At 45.4% G+C, this 20,208-nt stretch overlaps 2 protein-coding genes and 1 pseudogene across 6 annotated transcripts in view; 2 read left to right on the top strand and 1 right to left on the bottom strand.

Moving 5' to 3' along the window:
- LOC124008219 (testis-specific gene 10 protein-like) overlaps window positions 1-7,596 on the top strand; it is a 48,082-nt gene extending 40,486 nt beyond the window's left edge. For 2 of the 5 annotated variants that reach the window (XM_046319339.1, XM_046319337.1), the window contains 10 exons: window positions 101-178; window positions 389-545; window positions 681-816; window positions 914-1,075; window positions 1,328-1,396; window positions 1,527-1,715; window positions 1,857-3,217; window positions 3,501-3,545; window positions 5,835-6,742; window positions 6,910-7,596. In XM_046319339.1, the coding sequence (XP_046175295.1) occupies window positions 130-178; window positions 389-545; window positions 681-816; window positions 914-1,075; window positions 1,328-1,396; window positions 1,527-1,715; window positions 1,857-3,191 (2,097 nt within the window). In that variant the 5' untranslated portion in view covers window positions 101-129 and the 3' untranslated portion in view covers window positions 3,192-3,217; window positions 3,501-3,545; window positions 5,835-6,742; window positions 6,910-7,596. Of the gene's footprint in view, window positions 1-100; window positions 179-388; window positions 546-680; window positions 817-913; window positions 1,076-1,327; window positions 1,397-1,526; window positions 1,716-1,856; window positions 3,218-3,500; window positions 3,546-5,834; window positions 6,743-6,909 lie in introns of those variants that run through there. The other 3 variants (XM_046319340.1, XM_046319338.1, XM_046319341.1) reach the window with 3 other exon arrangements.
- A 3,336-nt stretch (window positions 7,597-10,932) lies between these two features.
- LOC124008401 (protein unc-50 homolog) lies at window positions 10,933-15,468 on the top strand. Its single transcript, XM_046319660.1, has 6 exons — window positions 10,933-11,082; window positions 11,689-11,957; window positions 13,542-13,662; window positions 13,874-14,013; window positions 14,100-14,207; window positions 15,022-15,468. Exons 1-6 carry the CDS (start codon window positions 10,964-10,966, stop codon window positions 15,156-15,158), a joined length of 894 nt encoding a protein of 297 aa, XP_046175616.1. The 5' UTR covers window positions 10,933-10,963; the 3' UTR covers window positions 15,159-15,468.
- Window positions 15,345-20,124, bottom strand: LOC124008402 (annotated as a pseudogene).
- Between the last annotated feature and the right edge of the window lie 84 nt (window positions 20,125-20,208).

Here is a 20,208-nt window from a genome sequence, read left to right as displayed (position 1 = left end):
AATGGCTCACAGGAAGGGCCATTGTTCAAACACAACCCTCTGGCGTTGCTAAATACGATGTCGTTGAATGGTTTTTGTCTTGCCCTGTCTCTCTTCCTAGGTAGGAGCAGCTAACTCCAGTCTCCTGTCATGGATACTAACGCTGGGGAAGTGGAGGACTCAGGAGAAGAGCTTACAGGTAGAACACCTGTCTACTTTCTTTTAAATGATTGCCATGCCTAAACCAATGTAAACAGACATACGTAGCTGGCAAATCATTCACTCCCAATGCACCATTCATATACAGTGCATTATGCAATGCAAACAGGAATGAACTTCACAGCAAAAGACTCATGTCTGACTCTGCAAACAAACCAAATGTAGGACAGTAACTTCGTGGTGGTTTCAGGGAGGAAGAAGTCTCGGTTCAAGCTGCTGAAGAGTCGTCTGTTTGGTCGTCTGAAGAGGAAGGAGACTGAAGGGCGGATGAAACAGAGCCAGTCCGCCAGTGATGTCACTGCTGATGTCATAGCTCCGGGGGACGACGACTCAGAGGATGACTGTTTGTAAGCATCTGACCTCTTTCACTCAATGGAAATAGTAGCATATCAGTTGATCAAGTTATCACGTTTAAGTAGCATGTCCACTGGGAAATACTGTATGTATGTAGTAAACATTTATTTGACCTGTGTCACTTACAGGGGCGGTCCAAATACACTGGGATCCAGAGCTCTGTCACATGACAGCATCTTCCTGGCTGACCAATCACAGAGCTCCTCTGAGCCGACGAGGATTCTGTCTCAGGAGAACGTACACGGCAGGATACAAGAACTGCAGGTGAATCCGTAGGTGGGAGGGTCCTTATAGTCTAATCTACTGTTGTGATTGGTCCAGGAGTGTGCTCATTACACATGCACTGTTTCTGATTGGGCAGCTGAAACTGCAGCGGCAGAACATGTGTCTGGGCCCTCCCCCCTTGCTGATCCCTGGAAAGAGAATGGAAGATTCTGGAGCCACCTCTGAGGATGATGGTTTACCCCAGAGCCCTCCAGAGATCTTGTTCCATGACCGAACAGCACAGGGGCCTTCCTACAAGGTGAATGGGGCTGATCACATTTACTGCACACACATAGATACAATTGATCTAACTTGTATTTATCCTGGATAGTCTCATTGAGATAACATCTATTTTTAGAGAATAAACCTTGCTGTAGTCAGTAGAGTCTGTTGGTACATTTGCAAGCAAAACACAATGTAATCATCACCATTATCATCATCATTCCTCATTACTCTTCCACCACCTTGTGTGACTGACTGATTGACACCTCTTCCTCCATTCCATCCCCAGTTCCCTGACACTCACAGGCACCATAGCTCTCTGAGTTTAGCAGGGACAGGGAGTGAGGAGGAGGAGCAGGTGATGCAACTTCCTGTCTGCATTACACCACATCCCACATTCACATACTGATCATCCTAACAACATTCACCAAAAACATGTTTGTTGGGTCCATTTCAGTTGTTAATGTGCTTTTCTACTTTCTCCTCAGTGCCTCTCTCAGCCCTCCTCCCGTCCTCTCTCCCCGAATCCTGCTTCCCTCTGTTTCCACTCCCCTGCAGTGGACTTCACCAGCCCAGCCCAGTACACTCCTAGCCTGGACAGCTCTGCCGCCCGTCACCGCATGTCTGTTAAACCCAGGAACCAGAGGGCCAGCGCCAAGGGAAGGAAAGGTCCCCTGGTAAGATCTCACTGTGTAGTGTAACATCAAAACACCACATAGTGGCTACTGGGCAGCATTTCAATCTCAAATACCTTCGTTACAGTGTAAATATCAGACCATGGTTTAACAGGCTGTTTTTCTTGTCTGTGTCATTACTAGAGAGCAAGCAGACTTGGCTCAGAGAGCCTGAGTGACCTGGACCCAGACCAGCCCCTGTCTGAGAGGGAGGAAGAGCAGGATGGAATGGAGGACGAGGACAGAGAGGAAGAGGAGGAGAGGGAGAGACCGTTCTCTTCATCTCCAAAAGACTCTGAGGAGAAGCCCTGGCAGTCAGTACCCCCTGGTGGTCAGAAAGAGGTATTACAGAGAAAAGAGTCCTCCGAGACAGAGGGACGCGTCACCACCAACCCTCTCTACCTCCAGGCTATGACCTCTCCTCTATCAGAACCCATGACCAAGACCTCCATCCTGGAGACCCCGAGCCTGCCCTCGGAACCTATCCGGGTCAAACGCCCAAGAACTCTCATCCAGGATAATTCAGACCAGGGAAGTCGGCCTGGGTCTACATCTGAAAAGACCCTCTCCAGGCCTCTCAGTCCTGTCTATGGATCAGACTCCACCACAAATCAACTTCCCTCAAAAGAGAAGCCAGAGGAGAATATGACCCCAGCCACCTCTAACAAGGGAGACCGGTTGAGCAGAAACACACAGTGTGTGAGCCTAGCGGACACCAGCAGCTCTACATACCACTCTGCTCTACCTACCCCTGCCCCTCGCATTATAAGACAAACACAGAGACCTGCTTCTGAGAGAGAGTCTGTCAGAGAGACTACAGCAGTCCCATTGTCGGGCGTTAATGAAGAAACCTCCAAATTGGACCTAGTGCAGAGGAGGAGAGGGCCACCTACTGGCCATGAAGACACACTGCCTCGAGCAAACAGTTTCTCCACCTCCTCCTTGAGACAGCGTTCCAAGAGTGCCACTGGCAGAGCCCACACAGGGACGAGAAACGAGGAGATGAATGCAGAAGGAAAAGGAGGGGAGGGTTTGGTGGCCAAGAACCCTCATCAGGAGTCTGTCAGAAGGCAAGAGGTAAAACCAGAGCAGGCCACATTTAAAGGCCTGAAGGAAAACCAACCACAACCCTCACCTCAGGAGAGAAAAGTACAAACAGAGGTAGAAGTCGTGGAGGAGACAGGACTGAAGGGAGGAGAGAAAAGGGATGGGCAGAGTGAGGGAAATGAGGAGAAGGAGCAGGAGCAGGAGAGGAGGAGTGCTTTCGGAGTGAAGCTGCGCACCACTTCTCAGTCTCTGAAGTATCGCTTGGAGAGGGACCAAGAATTCAGGGTTAAGTGTCATATTGTCTCAACAACTGCAGAACCAGTCAAAGGCGAAATTGGCACAAGTTCAAAGGTCAGGGTTGACTTGGAAAATAAGGCATCGAGGAAGGGCCCGTCACAAGTGTCTGATTGCCCCCCCCCCATACACCCCTGACAGAAACAGACTCAACGAGAACCAAGGTACGTGTGTCCTCTAGAACGTCGTCAATAGTTCAGAGAAATTGAGCCTCGTGTTCAACGTTCTGAGTTGTTGAGGAAATTGACCCACTACGCTGTTTACTTTCTGAATCGACGTCATATCGCTGAGTCCATATTGAATAACTATTAACTTGGACTATGCACTAACTGACTTTGCGCTAACAACGTGTTCTAGCTCACACGGTTGCAGCTATGTCAGTCTACTGAGGGCCCTGTTTCAATAGCATGTACTCACCTCTAGGCACCGTCTTGGTTCTATCCTTAGATGATGATGATACTGACCTGGTAGTAGATGCCTTTTCAGACCCAGGTAACATACAGTGCCTTGCGAAAGTATTCGGCCCCCTTGAACTTTGCGACCTTTTGCCACATTTCAGGCTTCAAACATAAAGATATAAAACTGTATACAGTGGCAAAAGGTCGCAAAGTTCAAGGGGGCCGAATACTTTCGCAAGTCACTGTATATCCACTGAACCACTGAACACTTCTCTAATAATCATACAATAGTAGTTACAGTATAATGAGCACTTCTGAATCAGTGGGCAATTTCCCCTCCAATCAAAACTGGATCCAGATCTGTATAATAATATGTGACCTCTGTAATTATTGGGACGGTGAAGCATTTTTTCTTCCTCTGGCTCTATACTCCAAAAGTTTGGATTTGAAATGATACAATGACTATGAGGTTAAAGTGCCGACTGTCAGCTTTAATTCCAGGGTATTTTCATCCATTACAGGTGAACCGTTGAGAAATTACAGCACTTTTTGTACATAGTCCTCCCATTTTAGGTGAGCAAAAGTATTGGGACAAATTCACTTCTATGTTTATGAAGGTAGTAAAACGGATAGTATTTGGTCCCATATCCCTAGCATCCAATGACTACATACATCTCATGACTCTACACATTTACTGTTTGTTTTGGTTGTTTCAGATCATTTTGTGCCCAATAGAATTGAATGGTAAATAATGTATTGTGTCATTCTTGAGTCACTTTTATTGTAAATAAGAATATAATATATTTCTAAGCACTTCTATGTTAAAGTGGATGCTACCATGATTACTGATCCTAAAAGTAAGAAAGTTACAGATGCACAAATATCCTACCCCCAATACATGCTAACCTCACACCATATTTTTTTTTTCTGGGGGGGGGGGGGGGGGGGTAGGATATTTGTGTTTAGAAGTGTTTAGAAACATATTCTATTCTTATTTTCAATAAAAGTCACTCCAAAATGACTCAACACATTTTTTAACATTCATTTCTATTGGGCACAAACTAATCTGAAACACAACCAAAAGAAGACAGAAAATGTACAAATGTGTAGTCACAAGCTTGATGTAGTCATTGCGTGCTATGAATATGGGACCAAATACTTAACTTTTTACTACTTTAATACATTTCAGTGAATTTGTCCCAAATCCTTTGCTTACCTAAAATGGAGGGACTAAGTACAAAAACTGCTGTAATTGGGGGGACTATGTACAGAAACTGCTGTAATTGGGGGGACTATGTACAAAAACTGCTGTAATTGGGGGGACTATGTACAAAAACTGCTGTAATTGGGGGGACTATGTACAAAAACTGCTGTAATTGGGGGGACTATGTACAAAAACTGCTGTAATTGGGGGGACTATGTACAAAAACTGTTGTAATTTCTAAACGGTTCACCCGATATGGATGAAAATACCCTCAAATTAAAGTCTGTACTTTAACCGCATAGACATTGTTTGATTTAAATCCAAGCTTTTGGAGTATAGAGCCAAAAGAAGAAAACATGCTTCACTGTCCAAATTATTACAGGGGGCACTGTTTGTAATAAGATCTCTGTTTCACCTTGTAGTGGAAATTTCCTGTATTTACCAAATCATGAGAGCAAACCACACACAAGTCAGAGTTATCATAAAGTCCGTCTTTAATTATATGAGCTCCATCACAACCCTGTGACTCTCAGATCAATTCAGTGTCTATAAATGAATTCTCTGAGAGTCCCTTACACATTACAACTGAGATCCTTTATAGCAAAGACACACATAGCCAGACAGCATTGGCTATAAATTATCGTTCAGTTTTGTCTCCTAAACTATGTTCTTATCTCACTATTGGTACCACTCAGGACCAAAAAAAAACCTCATCCAATAGCATATATCAAATACACACCTCCTAGATCACAGAGACAGTGACTGGCACTGTGTCTGTGGAGCCACCTATCTGGTTCCCCATTTATCACACCATCCCTTCACATGGTTTAGGAATAGTTTACAAACACATTCACAGATAAGACTAACCTTTCCCCTCTCTGGGACCCAATGTAACTTAGCCCTAGCAGGAAAGGGATAATTGCAAACTGCAAATATCCCACATAAGCATGCAATAAAATGAATAAAACATCTTATTTAAAAATGTTACCGAAATAATTCTGATTCTGCCACGACAACCTCAATCATAATATTGCCAATATCGACCAAACCAAATGAACCACAGAATAAATGAAGATGATCTGATTAAATAATGGATTCACAACTCCAGTCCTCAAACATCACAGTATCTTTTAAATACATTTTGATTTGATTTAAATAATGTCACCCATTGTTCCCCAGACAAAGGCCCATCCTCCAGACCTGCTCTGGGGCTCCCAAGAGGGGCTGAGACCCCTGGGTCTAATGGGTCAGCTGGATCGGAGCCTGTCTGGATGTCCATGGCCCGGGAAAAGACCAGGAGTCTCCAACAGCATCTCAGTCCAGAGACAGATGCTGGGATAGGGGGGACAACAACGCCCCAGTACACCACATCAACATGGCCAGCTCCAACCCCAGCCCCACAACCGAGATTACAACCAACAGCTCAGCCATCAACACAACCTCCATCACAATCACAGCCAAGCACAAAAACAGCCTCGCAAAAACAAACATCACCCCCAGTGGTACAATCACCATCTCAACCAATACCAAGCCGTAGACCAATCCTACAGGAAATGCATCTGACAGCTAAACTCAAAACATTGCCTTCAGATCAGCCTAACACACAATCACCATCTCAACCAATACCAAGCCGTAGACCAATCCTACAGGAAATGCATCTGACAGCTAAACTCAAAACATTGCCTTCAGATCAGCCTAACACACAATCACCATCTCAACCAATACCAAGCCGTAGACCAATCCTACAGGAAATGCATCTGACAGCTAAACTCAAAACATTGCCTTCAGATCAGCCTAACACACAATCACCATCTCAACCAATACCAAGCCGTAGACCAATCCTACAGGAAATGCATCTGACAGCTAAACTCAAAACATTGCCTTCAGATCAGCCTAACACACAAACAGCATCACAACCGACACCACAAGGAACAGCGCAACAGCTGACACAACCGTCCTCCCAACCTCACACGCCAACCAGACCAACTCTACGAGGAGCGTCTGAGAGATCCTCCACGTCTCTGAAGAGAGCTGAGAAGATGCCTGTGGAGAAATGGACAGAAAGAGCGCTCCCGACTGGGACTATGGTAAATATTTGACTGTGCCCCCCCCCACTAGGGTCAGACGTTTTTCCTGGTCAGTTCACGTGGTGAGGAAAAACAACTGACTCAAACAAGAGTAAGTCTTCATTTTGTAACTAAGATTAATGTGGCCAGTTTAGTTAGTAATATGTCATCTCTGCATTTTATCTTAGGAGGAATCTAGCCATGGTCAAATTGAGATTCACACCTCAAAGCCTGAGATACCTTCTTCATCGTCATACCGGGGTCAGCCAATCAGGATGGAACTTGCCAAGAGGAAATATCTTGCCTGGAGTGACATGGCTATGGACTAAGAGAAATGCACGTGTGTGTGTGTGTGTGTGTGTGTGTGTGTGTGTGTGTGTGTGTGTGTGTGTGTGTGTGTGTGTGTGTGTGTGTGTGTGTGTGTGTGTGTGTGTGTGTGTGTGTGTGTGTGTGTGTGTGTGTGTGTGTGTGTGTGTGTGTGTGTGTGTGTGTGAGGTAAAGGGGTTCCTAAAGAGAGTAAGGAGAAAACTGAAATAAAATAATGATTTGCTGCTGACTGTGTTATTTGAACCTACTGGATTCAGAGTTTAAAACCCATTTCCCATTACTGTGCCTTACTCTTCTAACCATGACATATAAAAAATGACTTATATTTCAATTATATATCACTTATATTTTACTGCATATAACATCACTAAACCAAGAGGTCTGGACTTTTAAGGCACAAGAGGGCATACTCTTGTCCTGTAACTTGTTGGTTGCTGGTTCAAACTCCGCTTCAGTTTTTTCACTGCTTTTGACATATCACTCCATGCAAGATCCCTTCGAACAACTGTCTCAAAGTGTTGTCTGGAATAAATATACTGTCAATTGTATTCTGACTATTTTGAATTGTGTTCGTTTCAATCAATCATCAATGAGCTATTATCAACCACAATGGGGCTGCCTCATCAATAGGGCCATCGTGGAAATGGTCAATAACTGCAAATTCCTTGGTGTACACATCTCAGAGAATCTGAAATGGTCTAACCACACGAACACCATAATGAAAAAGGCACGACAGAGATTCTTCAACTTCAGAATGCTGAAGAAATCTGGCATGTCCCCAAGGGCCCTCACAGTGTTCTACAGGTGCACTATCGAGAGCATACTGTCTGGCTGCATCACAGCCTGGTACGGCTGTGCACACTGCATTCTCTACAGAGCACCTAAACTCTGCAAAAAAAGAAACGTCCTCTCCCTACATTTACATTTACATTTAAGTCATTTAGCAGACGCTCTTATCAAGAGCGACTTACAAATTGGTGCATTCACCTTATGACATCCAGTGGGACAGTCACTTAACAATAGTGCATCTAAAACTTAGGGGGGGTGGGGTGAGAGGGATTACTTATCCTATCCTAGGTATTCCTTAAAGAGGTGGGGTTTCAGGTGTCTCCGGAAGGTGGTGATTGACTCCGCTGTCCTGGCGTCGTGAGGGAGTTTGTTCCACCATTGGGGGGCCAGGGCAGCGAACAGTTTTGACTGGGCTGAGCGGGAGCTGTACTTCCTCAGTGGTAGGGAGGCGAGCAGGCCAGAGGTGGATGAACGCAGTGCCCTTGTTTGGGTGTAGGGCCTGATCAGAGCCTGGAGGTACTGAGGTGCCGTTCCCCTCACAGCTCCGTAGGCAAGCACCATGGTCTTGTAGCGGATGCGAGCTTCAACTGGAAGCCAGTGGAGAGAGCGGAGGAGCGGGGTGACGTGAGAGAACTTGGGAAGGTTGAACACCAGACGGGCTGCGGCGTTCTGGATGAGTTGAAGGGTTTAATGGCACAGGCAGGGAGCCCAGCCAACAGCGAGTTGCAGTAATCCAGACGGGAGATGACAAGTGCCTGGATGAGGACCTGCGCCGCTTCCTGTGTGAGGCAGGGTCGTACTCTGCGGATGTTGTAGAGCATGAACCTACAGGAACGGGCCACCGCCTTGATGTTGGTTGAGAACGACAGGGTGTTGTCCAGGATCACGCCAAGGTTCTTGGCGCTCTGGGAGGAGGACACAATGGAGTTGTCAACCGTGATTGCGAGATCATGGAACGGGCAGTCCTTCCCCGGGAGGAAGAGCAGCTCCGTCTTGCCGAGGTTCAGCTTGAGGTGGTGATCCGTCATCCACACTGATATGTCTGCCAGACATGCAGAGATGCGATTCGCCACCTGGTCATCAGAAGGGGGAAAGGAGAAGATTAATTGTGTGTCGTCTGCATAGCAATGATAAGAGAGACCATGTGAGGTCTCCCTGTCAACTGCATTTATTTTTAGGAAACTTAGCGTGTAAATATTTGTATGAACATAACAAGATTCAACAACTGAAACAAACTGAACAAGTTCCACAGACATGTGACTAACAAAAATGGAATAATGTGTCCCTGAACAAGGGGGGGGGGGGTTCAAATCTAAATTAACAGTCAGTATCTGGTGTGGCCACCAGGTGCATGAAGTAATGCAGTGCATCTCCTCATGGACTGCACCAGATTTGCCTGTTGTTGCTGTGAGATGTTACCCCACTCTTCCACCAAGGCACCTGCAAGTTCCTGGACATTTCTGGGGGGAATGGCCCTAGCCCTCACCCTCTGATCCAACAGGTCCCAGACGTGCTCAATGGGATTGAGATCCGGGCTCTTCGCTGGCCATAGCAGAACACTGACATTCCTGTCTTGCAGGAAATCACTCACAGAAAGAGCAGTATGGCTGGTGGCATTGTCATGCTGGAGGGTCATGTCAGGATGAGCCTGCAGGAAGGGTACCACATGAGGGAGGAGGATGTCTTCCCTGTAACGCATAGCGTTGAGATTGCCTGCAATGACAACAAGCTCAGTCCGATGATGCCATGACAGACCCTCCACCTTCAAATCGATCCCGCTCCAGAGTACAGGCCTCGGTGTAACGCTCATTCCTTCGACGATAAACGCAAATCCGACCATCAACCCTGGTGAAACAAAACCGCGACTCATCAGTGAAGAGCATTTTTTGCCAGTCCTGTCTGGTCCAGCGACGGTGGAAATGTGCCCTTAGGCAACGTTGTTGCCGGTGATGTCTGGTGAGGACCTGCCTTACAACAGATATTCAAGCCCTCAGTCCAGCCTCTCTCAGCCTATTGAAGGCAATCTGAGCACTGATGGAGAGATTGTGCGTTCCTGGTGTAACTTGGGCAGTTGTTGTTGCCATCCTGTACCTGTCCCGCAGGTGTGATGTTCGAATGTACCGATCCTGTGCAGGTGGTGTTACATGTGGTCTGCCACTGCGAGGACGATCAGCTATCTGTCCTGTCTCCCTGTAGCGCTGTCTTAGGCGTCTCACAGTACGAACATGGCAATGTATTGCTCTGGCCACATCTGCAGTCCTCATGCCTCCTTGCTGCATGCCTAAGGCACGTTCACGCAGATGAGGAAGGACCCTGGGCATCTTTCTTTTGGTGTTTTTCAGAGTCAGTAGAAAGGCCTCTTTAGTGTCCTACGTTTTCATAACTGTGACCTTAATTGCCTACCATCTGTAAAGTGTTAGTGTCTTACCGACCGTTCCACCAGTGCATGTTCATTAATTGTTTATGGTTCATTGAACAAGCATGGGAAACAGTGTTTAAACCCTTTACAATGAAGATATGTGAAGTTATTTGGATTTTTATGAATTATCTTTGAAAGACAGGGTCCTGAAAATGGGATGTTTCTTTTTTTGCTGAGTTGACAAGAACAGGTGTCGCAGGAATGCCAAGATCATCAGGGACCCCATAGCCATGCCCTGTTCTCCCTGCTTCAATTACTCAGAAGTGGGCAGTCCAGGAGCACCATGGCAAAAACTGAAAGACTGGCCAATAGTCTGAGGGTAGAAACTATCAGACTGCTGAATTTCCACCACTAGTCAGCTACCTGCACCCGCTCCCCGCTCCCCCCTCCCCCGTGCTATTCCACCTATGAACATTTGCCCCGCCCCCTGTTACTCCGCCCATCGACATTTCCTGCATGTTGGAGCTCGAAGCCTAGCATTTACACTCACACCTGCAACCCTGCACGTGACTAATAAACACTCTGCATCACCTATGCTATACTGCTTTTACACAGATATTCATTATACTGCCCATTTAATTTAAAAACACATGCAAAAATCCATATCCATACTTTTATTTTGGCTGTCAGAGGGGAGTGGTGATATGCTATGATAGATTGTAATGAAACAAAGCTTGTTTAATTTATTTCGGACTACAAGTCCCAAGATGCAATGTCGAAGCGCCTCTTGGTCACTTACCGGAAGTTTCTACGTGTTCAGTTGTCCGGAAGAGCTATTTTTTTCTGAGGAAAAGGAACTTTCTTCTCAAAATAAGAGGTTCAGTAGGTACGTTTATCCAACATTCTTATCGCAGTTTGCAACTAAACCCATACATGCAGTTGTAGTCTTGTCTAACGTGCTACTAAGGCCAGCCAATTCCATGTCCATCTAAGGGTCTATGCAACAGACCTAACGTCAGCTAGCTACTTTGTTTAGTCTAACGTTTGTCTTTTGACACAACTGACTTTAGTTTAAACAATATTTTTGGCAGGGAAAACCACAGTTTGCCAGCTGACGTTAGCTTTCAAGAGCCATCTAGCTAGCTACTACTAGTCTGTTAGCCTGGTATGTCAACAAAGATCTGAGCACAGTATATCACACTATCTGTCGTGACTGCTGGAGAGTGTTACAGACATATCAGATAGCTAGTAAGATGTCTAAACTAAACTACCGCAGACAGACTGACATTGTGACTGTTGCAATGACTTAATGTAATTGCATGGTAAAAGTCAATATTGTACAGGTTATTGGATGTTGACATGAGCTGACAGTACTGTGTCACCAGGTGAGCCCTATGCAGGGAGAAAAGGAAGACTGCACCTCCACTGTAAATCAAATTCTGTATATCTATGGCTCTGATTTGGTCATCGTGATGCTTCCTGTGTTTCCCAGCACTATGTTACCGACCACCTCGCCGCAGAACGGAAGCCTGAGCGCCCGCGATGCGGCACGCCACACAGCGGGCGCCAAGCGCTACAAATACCTGAGGAGGCTGCTGCACTTCAAAGCCATGGACTTTGAGTTTGCCGTGTGGCAGATGCTTTACCTGTTCACCTCCCCACAGAGAGTGTATCGTAACTTCCACTACAGGAAGCAGACCAAGGACCAGTGGGCCAGAGACGACCCTGCCTTCCTGGTGTTACTCAGCATCTGGCTCTGTGGTCAGTATCTTGGCTGTTTCTGAACAAGTGTGCTTTATAAAAACAAGGAGTGGGAACTGTGTAGCAATCGTTTGACCACTAGAATAGCTTTTTGCAATTTAGAGAAAGTATAAATATGCACAACCCAACAAAAAGCAAAGCACCTTTAAAGCATCATATTAAAGCTTTGATTAGAAATGAAGCAGCAACGGAAATCATTAACAAACTCAAAATAGGATGCAATAACGCTTTCTTGTATAGGATGTAACCACCAATCAGACAGGAATGAATGGATCATTGGGAGTATTAATGCCTGGTTATGGGGCCCTCTTTCCATTGACTTGGTCTCATCTCACATGTGATTAAAACAGATCAGAGACATAAAGAGTTTGTGATGAGACTGTGTAGTCTCAAGGAAATGTTTTGATGATCAGTTACTCCACGTGCTCGACACTGACGAATGACTGAGAGAAATTGATAGTAATATGATTGTGGGAGCTGTTTTGTTAGACTTGTACAGTAAAATAAATAACCGAGACACTTAACACAGAGCACCAGACAGTTTTACAACGGATAACTAGCAATAGGCTGGTGCTAAATATCTCAAACGAAAAGCATCATTTTTGGACAAATCACTCACTCAATGCTAAACCTCGTTTAGATCTATTATTGAATGATGTGGATATTGAGCAAGTTGAGGAGATTAAACTGCCAGGGGTAACCCTAGATAGCAAGCTGTCATGGTCAAAACATATAGACTCGATGGTTGCTTAAAAGGAAAGAGGTCTGTCCGTGATAGGGCATTGCTCAGCCTTTTGACATCTCAGTTGTCCAGACAGGTCCTACAGGCCCTAGTTTTGCCGCACCTGGACGACTGCCCAATAGTGTGGTCATGTGCGGCAAAGAAGGACATGGGTCAATTGCAGTTTGTCCAGAACAAAGCAGCCCGTATCTCACTTAGATGTACATGGAGGGAAAGTGTCAGTAACATGCATGTCAGTCTCTCCTTTCTCAACGTTGAGGAGAGATTGACTGCAACACTATTGGTCTTTGTAAGAGGTGTGATGAAGATGAATGTGATGAAGGTACCGAACTGTCTGTTCAAGCAGTTGGCACAAAGTTCGGACACTAACCGGTACAACACAAGAGGTGCAACCAGAGGTCTCTTCACAGTCTCTAGGTCCAGAATAGAGGCTGGGAAACACAGTATTAAATAGAGCCATGACTATATGGAACTCTCTGCCACCACAGGTAACTCAAGCTAGCAATAAAACCAGTTAAAAAACAAACAGAAAATAGCACAACTTACTGCACAAAAGGGACTGTGAAGAGAAACAGCAATGTAATATAGCTTGTATAGTCATTTGCACTGTACTAGATAGACCTAGATAGTGTGTATGTACTGAAATGTAGACTGTGATGTTTTAAATGTATGTATTTCAGTCCTTTACTAATAATGTTCTGTATTGTCATGTTTCATGTGGACCCCAGGAATAGCTGCTGGGGATCCTAATAAATAACAAATATATTACAAATTACAATATCATCTTTCTGCTTTTGTCCTGTGGCTGTGGTTGACACCGGTCTCTCGTCCTCTGTGTGTAGTGTCCACAGTGGGCTTTGGGCTGGTGCTGGACATGGGCTTTGTGGAGACTCTGAAGCTGCTGCTGTGGGTGGTGTTCATAGACTGCATCGGCGTGGGCCTGCTCATCTCCACACTCATGTGGTGAGTAGAGATTTACAGAAAGAGCTAGATGGACATAAGGTGTATGGAATGGCTGGAAGCCTATGAGGCCAGATGGAGCCAGAAGCATCATTGTGTGTATGTCTATCTGGTCCCTTCAGATACCGAGTAGAGGTTGTCTTCGGGCTGTGCAAATGATGGTCCTTCCCCATGCTCTTCTAAAGGCCCTTTCCTGTCCGTGCTGTATCCCCAGGTTCATCACCAATAAGTACCTGCTGAAGCCGCCCAGTAAGGACTATGATGTAGAGTGGGGCTACGCCTTCGATGTGCATCTCAATGCCTTCTACCCCCTGCTTGTCATCCTGCACTTCCTACAGCTCTTCTTTATAAACCGTGAGTGCAGACTTGTTATTACATATTTCTAACATGTTACGGTGTTATGTGTTGTAACGGTGTCTGATCTCTGCTGTTTGTTTCAGATATCGTAGTGATAAACTCAGACTGGTTCCTGGGGTACTTTGTAGGGAACAGTCTGTGGTTGACAGCCATCGGCTACTATCTATACATTACATTCCTGGGATACAACGGTGAGGTCCACTTTTAACAAAGATTTTTTATAGCTAAACCAAGATAGACCACAGCCTGTTCCAATGGGAACAAATGAGTCATAGTTGGCAGAACAAGCAAGGAGGTGGGCATAGCCAAGCACGAGCCAGCGAGATCATCTTGGCCCATTCTAGCACGCATCTGCATATTTCCGTTAGAGAAAACCTACTCTGTTAAGTGCCCATGTGCTGTAACTCAATTCCCCTTTGCACTCCTAAACAATGTGTTTTTTTACAACTTTTGCAAAGGGCAAAGTCTAGTCTAGTCCACCACTTAGTCTAGTCCACCACTTAGTCTAGTCCACCACAAAGTCTAGTCTAGTCCACCACTTAGTCTAGTCCACCACAAAGTCTAGTCTAGTCCACCACTTAGTCTAGTCCACCACAAAGTCTAGTCTAGTCCACCACTTCATAACAGATTCTAGTTTTGGGAACAGAAAACTGTATTGAGATCAAATGTTTTTACATGTAATTTAAGACTCTATTATCCAGAGCGATTACAGGGGCAATCAGGGCTAAGTGCCTTGCTCGAGGGCCGAAACAGATTTAGGCTCAGGAATTCAAACCAGGACCCTTTCGGTTACTGGCCCAATGCTCCTAACCACTAGGCTACCTGCCACTTCTTCTCACTGCCATATTTGGTAGTGAGTGGAAACGACAAGCGAATGCATCACATGTATATATTTGTTCTGTGGTTGTATTCACCTTTAAAGGGATAGTTCACTGGGGGAGAAAGCATCAGACCCTCTACCAACTGTATATTTATTCCAGTTCCTCTCTCGCTGTCCCTCCTCAGCCTTGCCCCAACTGCAGAACACAGTGGTTCTGCTCTACCCCTTCGCCCTGCTAGTTCTCCTCTACATCCTCTCTCTCTCCCTGGGATGGAACTTCACCAAGGGCCTCTGCTGGTTCTACAAGTACCGTGTCCAGTAGACACTCTGGAGTCAGGACCAGAGCTCACAGTCAGGTGGCTCTGAGGACTCATGGACAATGTTTTCATTCTGGAATGTGATTGGATGGGGTGATGCAGTTTTGTAAATAATACTTTGGCTGTAAGATACACAAATCGTGGATTGTTTAAGATTATATCTCGGTTTGTTTTCTTTTTTTAATATGACGTACTGAAAATCTTGTTTATTGAAGAGAAATAGAAGTAAAGAAGTGGTGAATTTGTATTTCAATTGGACTAAGGGGCGTTTGAGTGTACATTCCTGAGCACTTTCAATAAAGAGGTTTTACTTCACCTTTTCATTAACAGGAGAGTAATGCAATCTAAAACAAGTAACCTGGTAACATCACTCATGGACATTTACTGTTGACCTCAAGACTATAGCAGAAAATTAACATTGTAGAATATTTATTTCCTGATAAAGTAAAATGATTGGTGATTCAGAACATAATGGCAAGTCAAAACAACACTAGAGACATATCCACCACCTCAAACTGTCTCTGTCTTATCAAGATCTATCTGTACAAAACTCATTACGAAGAGTGGAATTTTGGAGCCCCCCCCTTTATAATTTAGTAAAAATCAACAATTGAAAGTAATATGGGACAGCGGTATCAGTGTAGTTCCCTTATTACTTCAGGGAGTCCATCAACATCCCCTTGAAGCTCTCCAGGTCCACTGTCCTCATGATGACAACTTGGTGCTCCTTCTCCAGGACTCCCAGCTTGTCCAGGATCATCATGCCCCGGGTGTAGGTCCCCTGAAGCTCCACGGTAACCACCACCGGCTCAGACACCCACACGAAAATGGCATCGATAGCCGTTGCCATGGCGTACGAGTTGCACGTCATCTCACGTTGGTAGCGATGGCCACGGTGTCCATGGTGTGTTTGAGGATGTTCTTCATGAAGCAGGCCTTGTCTGAGTCCTGGGCCAGCCAGTTGTCACAGAACGACTGCAGGTGCAGATTAGAGACAGATGGGACAAGTGTGTTTGGAGAAAAGACTAATCAATTTGCTCAAACAAAATGTAAAATCTTTGTAAAAAGGCTGCAAGTGATATTTCGATAGACAATTCATTACTAAGTAAGCCAGTGGATGCATCTCAATAATTGAAAGTGGTCACCTCTCCTCGTCTTCTCTTTCCTCCCATCTGCTCTGATGTGAGAGCTGGACCAGTACTTACAATAAGCCTGGTAGTGTGTGAGCCTTTATTTAGTCTGTATAGGTAGATGACCAGAACCTGTGGTCTTACCCATGGTAGCTTGTTCTCACAGCAGAACTCCCAGGTAGCGATGTAGGTTGGACAGAATAAGCGGTTCAGGACGATGTAAGCAGTCTCCGGGTCGGCAGCAAAGTTGAACTCTGCACACACTGTGGTGTTCCCCCTCGCTGCAAACACAACAATATCCAAGAAACAAATATTGTTAGGTCATTATTATTTATCATTTCGTAACATCCTACCAGGTCAATTGACTGTATGACAAAGTATGTTGATAAGTCACTAGGCCTATGCAAATGACATTATAGACAAAGCCCTTACAGTCAGTGTTGCCTCCCATGATGAAGAGACCTTTGAGTTTCTGAGGGAGGGTGGGGTCAATCTTCACTGCAAGGGCCAGGTTGGTCAACGGGGCCATAGCTACCAGGCACACCCAGACAGAGAAACACTGAGTCAATCCAGACATCTACTATGAAGGGGGAAAAAATGCCCTTAACGTCTTGGCAATAAAGCACTAGACCTCGTTATAAACTGGTCCTGAATATCTCAAACTAAGAGCATTGTATTTGGTACAAATCATTCATTAACTGCTAGACCTCAGCTGAATCTGTTAATGAATGGTGTGGCCGTTGAACACGTTGAGGAGACTAAATTACTTGGTGTTACCTTAGATTGTAAACGGTCATGGTCAAAACATATAGATTCAATGGTTGCAAAGATGGGGAGAGGTCTAGCTGTAATAAAGATGCTCTGCCTCATTTGACACCACACTCCAAAAAGCAAGTTCTGCAGGCTCTAGTTTAGTCTAATCTTAATTATTGTGCAGTCATGTGGTCCAGTGCTGCAAGGAAAGACCTAGTTAAGCTGCAGCTGGCCCAGAACAGAGCGGCACGTTTAGCTCTTCATTGTAATCAGAGGGCTGATATAAATACTATGTATGCCAGTTGAGGAGAGTCTGACTGCATCACTTCTTTTTAAGAAACAATGTGTTGAAAATCCCAAATGGTTTGCAGTCAACTTACACACAGCTCTGACACACACACTTATCCCACCAGGGGTCTGTTCATAGTCCCCAAATCCAGAACATAAAAATAAAGTACGGTACAGTATTATATTGAGCCCTAATTGCATGGAACTTCCTTCAATCTCATATTGCTCAAATAAACAGCAAACCTGGTTTAAAGAAAACGATAAAGCCAACACTTCTCCCCCATTTGACCTAGATAGTTTGTGTGTATGACATGATATGTAGGCTGTGTGCACCTTTTTAAAAATGTATGTAGTTCTGTCCTTGTCTAATGATGTTCTGTATTATGTTTCATGTTTTGTGTGGACCCCAGGAAGAGTAGCTGCTGCTTTCGCAACAGTTAATGGGGATCCTAATAAAATACCTTCTTGTTTGGATTCCCCAATCCAAAGACATTTCTCATAGATCTAGGGGTGCTGGGGTTTGGTTTTAGCCTAGGAACCTAACCCTTTTGTTACCGACCTCTCCAGGGTTCTCATTGACCAGCCTGATGATGGATTCCACAGCCCCTTCTGTCTGCAGCAGCTCCAGGCCCGGGGCATCTGGGTCAGGGGCGTCCCCCAGCCCATCCTGCCCGTGGAAGGAGCCTGCCGACAGGGGGTGGCCCATCAGAGGCTTCGCAGTGCCACCGAACACTGGGATCTAACGCATCACAGCAAATATAATACATACTGATATTAGTCTATAATAGAGCATAAGCTTACCACCAAAATGGTATGATCGTTACAAATCAAATGGTTGTTTAATGAAGTGAGCAGTCTTTCCACCAGGCCTACCTCAAGTCTCTGGCAGACCTTGAGGACTCGCAGTGTGTTCCTGCAGGAGTTTTCCAGGGAGGCGTTGCCGCTTACGCAGGTGATCCCCAGGACCTCCACGTTGGGGGCTGCGAGAGCCATCATGATGGCCTGAGCCTCAAGCAGCAGTCTCTTATCGGACCCCCTTGGATCCTTGAACGCTTAGAGGTGCATTCAACGAGTCAGAACAGCAGTAACATTAAATGGGACATTACACTCCAAAATCTAAGTCTGTCAACAATTTCTTTACCAGCAAAATTGTGCTTGACGATAGTTTGACTGTCGTTGCGGACTATATGGAAACCCCATGTGTAACCCTGCCAGCTATACATGTGTAACCCTGCCAGCTATACATGTGTAACCCTGCCAGCTATACATGTGTAACCCTGCCAGCTATACATGTGTAACCCTGCCAGCTATACATGTGTAACCCTGCCAGCTATACATGCGTAACCCTGCAGCTATACATGCGTAACCCTGCCAGCTATACATGCGTAACCCTGCCAGCTATACATGCGTAACCCTGCCAGCTATACATGCGTAACCCTGCCAGCTATACATGCGTAACCCTGCCAGCTATACATGCGTAACCCTGCCAGCTATACATGCGTAACCCTGCCAGCTATACATGCGTAACCCTGCCAGCTATACATGCGTAACCCTGCCAGCTATACATGTGTAACCCTGCCAGCTATACATGCGTAACCCTGCCAGCTATACATGTGTAACCCTGCCAGCTATACATGTGTAACCCTGCCAGCGATACATGTGTAACCCTGCCAGCGATACATGTGTAACCCTGCCAGCGATACATGTGTAACCCTGCCAGCGATACATGTGTAACCCTGCCAGCTATACATGTGTAACCCTGCCAGCTATACATGTGTAACCCTGCCAGCTATACATGTGTAACCCTGCCAGCTATACATGTGTGTTGGAACTGGCTTCTCAATGCATTTTTCGAATTGACCGGGCCAACATTCTGTGCATTGAAATATAATTTGTAATGGTTCAGTGCTACGCGAAACCCATTGACAAATGTCCTGCGCCCGTAGGTGGATAACCAGAGTTTTCCGGCCTGTCACAGGTCAAAAGGTTGGCAAACTGTAGCCTGTTATTACCAAGCTGATTACCACTGGAGTCCACGTAGCGAACCGGAGTGTAAGCTCGAGACTTCCGGGTGGTTGTTCGAGGACAGGTAAAAAAAATAATACCACCACCACTACACCGCTGTATGTGAGGGTGTATCATCCCCAACGTTGTGGCAACGTAATGGCAATGCTTCAGATCCAGGCCGCCTTTTTCTTGCCTGTTCTCTTAGCTTTGTGCCAGTGTCCATTCGAATCCCTTTGGTCACCTCTTGTTTCTTGTCGTTTCTTTCGCATTGTTCAAACAATGTAAAACTTAATACATTTCTAAATTTAAAAAAGTGTTTTTTATACTGTTCCCATTACAAAAAAAAGTGATTGTCCTGGAAAACATTACATTGAAATATTCTTATGACGGACGGTGGCTGCAAAACAGTGCCCCCTGTCCGCAGATATGTAGGTTAAATGACTACGGACACAAGCAAAAAAAAGTCAGCTACCTCGTTTTCGGACGCACTCCTTTATAATGTGGTAAGACATTTCTGCCACCGTGTATACAAGTCAGATGTATGGTCACAGATTGTAATGGTGCCTTGGATTTAATCGTTTGACTTTTTCAATTGTTCTTGCGTCGCGGCTGTAAAACTGGACAAAAGTCTCATTTTCGAATGCGGTGAGCGCATTATTAAAGTCTGTATAATTTGAGTATGTCGACCCAACATTAATAAGAGAAGCCATTTCTCTGCGCGAAACAAAGACGTCCTTTCACGGAACCGCAGCCACTACTATAGAGTTCTTATTATTCCCCCCATTTTGTTTGTTCTTCAGTGTGCAAACCAGATGTTGAGTGCATTACTGCCACCGTCTGGACTGGAGTGTGATTGAGCGTAATAGACCACATGAAT

This window comes from Oncorhynchus gorbuscha, linkage group LG21 (genome assembly GCF_021184085.1).
Source record: "Oncorhynchus gorbuscha isolate QuinsamMale2020 ecotype Even-year linkage group LG21, OgorEven_v1.0, whole genome shotgun sequence".
NCBI lineage: Eukaryota > Metazoa > Chordata > Actinopteri > Salmoniformes > Salmonidae > Oncorhynchus > Oncorhynchus gorbuscha.
The sequence above is the reverse complement of the archived record's forward strand: the minus strand, read 5'-3'. Positions and strand labels throughout refer to the sequence as shown.

Bases quoted from the DNA above. Each gene is read 5' to 3' on its own strand.
- LOC124008401 (XM_046319660.1), top strand. From the start codon at position 10,964: ATGCAATGTCGAAGCGCCTCTTGGTCACTTACCGGAAGTTTCTACGTG. The intron at 11,958-13,541 runs GTCAGTATCTTG...CTCTGTGTGTAG, and splicing joins ACTCAGCATCTGGCTCTGTG to TGTCCACAGTGGGCTTTGGG. The intron at 13,663-13,873 runs GTGAGTAGAGAT...CTGTATCCCCAG, and splicing joins CTCATCTCCACACTCATGTG to GTTCATCACCAATAAGTACC.